The 4,467-nt window shown below is 44.3% G+C and overlaps 1 protein-coding gene across 2 annotated transcripts in view; it reads right to left on the minus strand.

The window, feature by feature from the left end:
* Nucleotides 1-4,361, minus strand: part of TAF5L (TAF5-like RNA polymerase II, p300/CBP-associated factor (PCAF)-associated factor, 65kDa) — a 31,319-nt gene extending 26,958 nt beyond the window's left edge. Inside the window, exon 1 of one of the 2 annotated variants that reach the window (XM_010838109.1) lies at nucleotides 3,271-4,361. In XM_010838109.1, the coding sequence (XP_010836411.1) occupies nucleotides 3,271-3,273 (3 nt within the window). In that variant the 5' untranslated portion in view covers nucleotides 3,274-4,361. The remainder of the gene's footprint in view (nucleotides 1-3,270) is intronic. The other variant, XM_010838107.1, reaches the window with a different exon arrangement.
* Between the last annotated feature and the right edge of the window lie 106 nt (nucleotides 4,362-4,467).

The raw sequence follows: 4,467 nt of genomic DNA on the forward strand, positions 1-4,467 counted from the left end.
TATGCTACTCCATGCTACAAACCATCCTCCACAACCAATGCAGCTGCCCTCTCCTGCCATCACTGTTTCTTAGTTGCCCCAGAACAGGGCTTTTATCTTGGAAATTCACATTAAAAATAAAGTGAGCTTTGTCTAGCTCCTGCTTGAATTCCCAACGGTTTACTTTGGGCACATGATTTCTCTGTATTTTTATGAACCAAGAAAGCCACAAATATTTAATTCCTACTTCAACACTTGTTTTAGGGCTCAGAAAACTTATTTTTATACAAGTTTGTTAACGTGGAAGGGTATGGCACAATCTATAGAATGGCTACCTATATCTGCTGCTGCTGCTGCTAAGTCACTTCAGCCGTGTCCGACTCTGTGCGACCCCATAGACGGCAGTCCACCAGGTTCCCCCGTCCCTGGGGTTCTCCAGGGAAGAGTACTGGAGTGGGGTGCCATTGCCTTCTCCAACCTATATCTACCATGTCTGATTTTATAAAGAAAACTTTTCACATGGACTCCATTTACAACGTCTGCACACAGAAGAAACAGGATATTGTGCTCTCAGAATAAGGGGGATACAGTTTCCTATGTTTATCATTCTCTCTGAAACAGGATTCAAATGAGGTTCTGGAGATGCTTTAGTGACATTAAACCCTCGTGTGTGTCTCAGTGAAAAGATCACTTTTTTATTCTATAGTACTGCCCATGGGCTTCCCAGTGGGCTTCCCAGTCTGCCAGTGCAGGAGATGTGGGTTCAATTCCTGGGTCGGGAAGATCCCTTGGAGAAGTAAATGACAACCACTTCAGTATTCCTGCCTGGGAAATCCCATGGACAGAGGAGCCTGGCGGGCTATAGTCCATGGGATCACAAAAGACTGGGACACGACTTAACAACTACAACAACAGCACTGCCCACAGGACCTCCTGCAATGATGGAAATGCTGTACCTCCGCACTGTTCAGCGCGGTAGCCACCAGCCACAAAGGGCTATTTAGCAATTAAAATGTGACTAATGCAACTGAAGAACTGAAGTTTTCATTTTAATTAAAGCAACCACACGTGGCCAATGCTTACTGTATTGAACACAGTTCCAGAGCATGGTATTATTTTGTGAAAATAAAGCAGCAGTATCATGACTTAAAAATGTCAATTCACAAAGTTTTGCAAAATACTTCTGATTACTGAACTGCCAAATCTCCAAAAGTTTAGTATTTTGCTTGTAAAAATGGTACTACCTTTTTCTTATTATCAAACCCTATAAGGTTACTAAGATACAGATACATTTAAATACATCTTACCAGAAAGATATCTTATCTGATTGCTAAACAAAGATTTATGAATAGGAATTTTCTATAATATTTTCTAAAGCTTGCCAATACACAAAGTTCTTTAAACCATCTTCAAGTTAAAAAAAAAATGAGAAAGGAAAAAGGAATTTGTTTCAGTAAACAAACAGAGCAGCAGTTACTGTCTGTAAAACATTCAAATAAAAGCAAGCTCAAACCTAAGACAACTTTACCCTTGCAATAAGAAAATTAATAAAGAAAAATATTTGGTTAACCTAAAAAAAAAAGGTTCCATTCCTGGATCAGGAAGATCCCCTGGAGGAGAGCATGGCAATCCACTCCAGTGTTCTTGCCTGGAGAACCCTATGGACAGAACAGCCTGGTGGGCTCTAGTCTATAGAGTCAGAAACCACTGACCAGCAGAGAGGCAGACACCACTGAAGCAACTTAGCATGCACGCAAGCATCCATTTATATCTTCAACATCTATGCCTCTGTGGTCACTTTAGCCACCCTGAATCATCAATTCCATTTTCTAGAACACATCACCTTCGTATCTATCAAATCACCTATGACAGAGCACTTCTTGAACCTGCACATCACTGGATTATGTCAACAAAGCCATCAATACCCATTCAGGTAGGTATACCTGTTTTACTTATCACTTATTAATACTATACTGATTGTATAAATAATCCCAAACTAGCATTGACTGAGATTGTTTCAGTCCAGTACATTTCCCAAACGGCACCTTAGTTGTTGGAAAGCGTAATTACAGTGTTTGTAATAGGAGACACTTAAGCGTGTGGTGACACTTTCTTTTAAGTGGGATACTTTCAGGGATATTTTGTCAACAAAGGTCCGTCTAGTCAAAGCTATGGTTTTTCCAGTAGTCATGTATGGATGTGAGAGTTGGACTATAAAGAAAGCTGAGCACCGAAGAATTGATGCTTTTGAACTGTGGTATTGGAGAAGAGTCTTAAGAGTCCCTTGGACTGCAAGGAGATCCAACCAGTCCATCCTAAAGGAGATCAGTCGTCGGTGTTCATTGGAAGGACTGATGCTGAAGCTGAAACTCCAATACTCTGGCCACCTGATGCGAAGAGCTGACTCACTGGAAAAGACCCCGATGCTGAGAAAGATTCAGGGCAGGAGGAGAAGGGGACGACAGAGGATGAGATGGTTGGATGGCACCACCGACTCAATGGACATAGGTTTGGGTGGACTCCAGGAGTTGGTGATGGACAGGGAGGCCTGGTGTGCTGCGGTTCATGGGGTTGCAAAGAGTCGGACACGACTGAGCGACTGAACTGAACTTCATGGGGGAGGTGGGGGGGAGATCCTGTCTTGTAGTTAGGCATATAAAATATATCCCTGAAGATCTTTTCAAGAGAAAAAGTTGCCTGGAATGGTCTCCAGGTTTCTTCATGCCTTCTCAAAGTGCTCTCCAAGCTTCCAGATTTGGATTAAAATACCTGCCTCCAGTAAGCAGTCCTTTTCCTTTCAGAGTCAAAGGCAGACACAAAGCTACCAGGACAAGTGGCTGAGCCTTCCCTACTTTCAATTCCACATTACTACAGGTATAATCTTTCCAAAAAGCTAATCTGATGCCATCTGTGCTGAGCTTAAAAACTTTCTCCTTCCTCCACCAGTGGGGAAGATAAAAAAAAATCCCATCTCCATCTAGTCATCTCAAGGTTACTCTGATCTGTCTGTTTACAAAACAGGTGGGTACCACCCCGCTGTCTAGCCTTAGGGGCTTTGGTCAAATTCTCCTTCTTTAATTGGAGGAACCCCTCCCCTTTCCCTCTCCCCAAACTGGCACTCCTATCTGGTTTACCTAAGTCTCACTCAGGCTTCACAGCCCAGCTTGGCCATCTCTTCCTCAAGCCTGATTCTCTCTGTCCACCAAACCCTGGAACAAACTTCTATCCTGGGAATCACCACACTATTAGTTTCCTACACCACCATTATACTAACACCTAGCACTTACTGACCATAGGGGAGGGAACATTCCTCAGATGAGAAAGTTGAGGCTCACAGAAGTCAGACAGGTGCCGTGGGGTCCACAGTGCCCAGGTTGAGGGGGGGCGCTTGGGTCACCTGGCTGCTGGGTCTGAGCTCTTCCCCTTTATGTCTTGCTGCTCCAAGGGTTCTCTTGGGGAACAGAACAGTGAGAACTTACCACATGCTTGTTGAAGGCATGATCAGAATAGTTACTACCTGAGAAGCTACCTGTCAGAGAGGCTAGAAGGGCTTCTAGCACTGTCCTGGGTAATGCTGTTTAACAGCATCTTTGGGGCCTCCTTCCAGCTGAATCATCAAACAAACAAAAACCTTTTCTCCAAACATGTCCTTCATAGGTATTACGAAGGATGTCTGTTTGCAAAAGTAAAACCAAAAAATTGGTTGACTGCATAGTTAAGGGAGGACTTTACCTAATTTTCCAGTGACAGAACCAAGTATTAACACATTTAGAGGCAGAAGCATCAAAATCACTCCCAAACACACTGATTTACTGTTGACGACCAAAACAAACAAAAAAAATGCTCAAGGTAAGCCCACTTTTTGGTTTCCCAGCTTAATACGGATTCTTAAGGCAGGAAATATTTATAATTCATAAAAATCAAAAGTTAGCATACCTCACATTTAATGCAAAAAACCCACGCCCACAAGGAACCTACCAAGTACTCTACCAAAAAAGTAATTGTAATAGCCGATAACTAGTATTAACAGAACACATCCTATTTGTCAGGCATTTTCATATACGTTATTCCTTTTTTGGGTATCCTTTTAAAAGTCCACTTTTAAGTTATCAGTCAATACCCCAAAAGAAGAAACGAATGCTCATAGAGATTACAGGTAGGTACATGGTTTCCACAGAAGGCCGATGTAGACACCAAGCCCATCCACTACGAGAAGCTTCCCTGAGTGTAAGGACACGGCCCGAACTCCTCTTCAGACTTCCACCCTCAAGCAGGGCTGGGACCCAGACCGAGATCGGCCACCGCAGTCCCCTTCCCCCTACCCGGCAACGCTGGGTCACCTAGGAGCACACAGTCCCCGCACGCCCCTCCCGGCGCGGCCCGGGTCCCGCAGGCCGGCTTTCAGCTCCTAGACCTCCACCTGCAAGGTGAGAGGTCAGAGCTCAGAGCTCAGCCGGCCGACGCTGGGGGCCGACCCGGGGCGCCCCC

The sequence above is a fragment of the Bison bison genome, unplaced genomic scaffold, assembly GCF_000754665.1.
Source record: "Bison bison bison isolate TAMUID 2011002044 unplaced genomic scaffold, Bison_UMD1.0 scf7180017864090, whole genome shotgun sequence".
Taxonomy (NCBI): domain Eukaryota; kingdom Metazoa; phylum Chordata; class Mammalia; order Artiodactyla; family Bovidae; genus Bison; species Bison bison.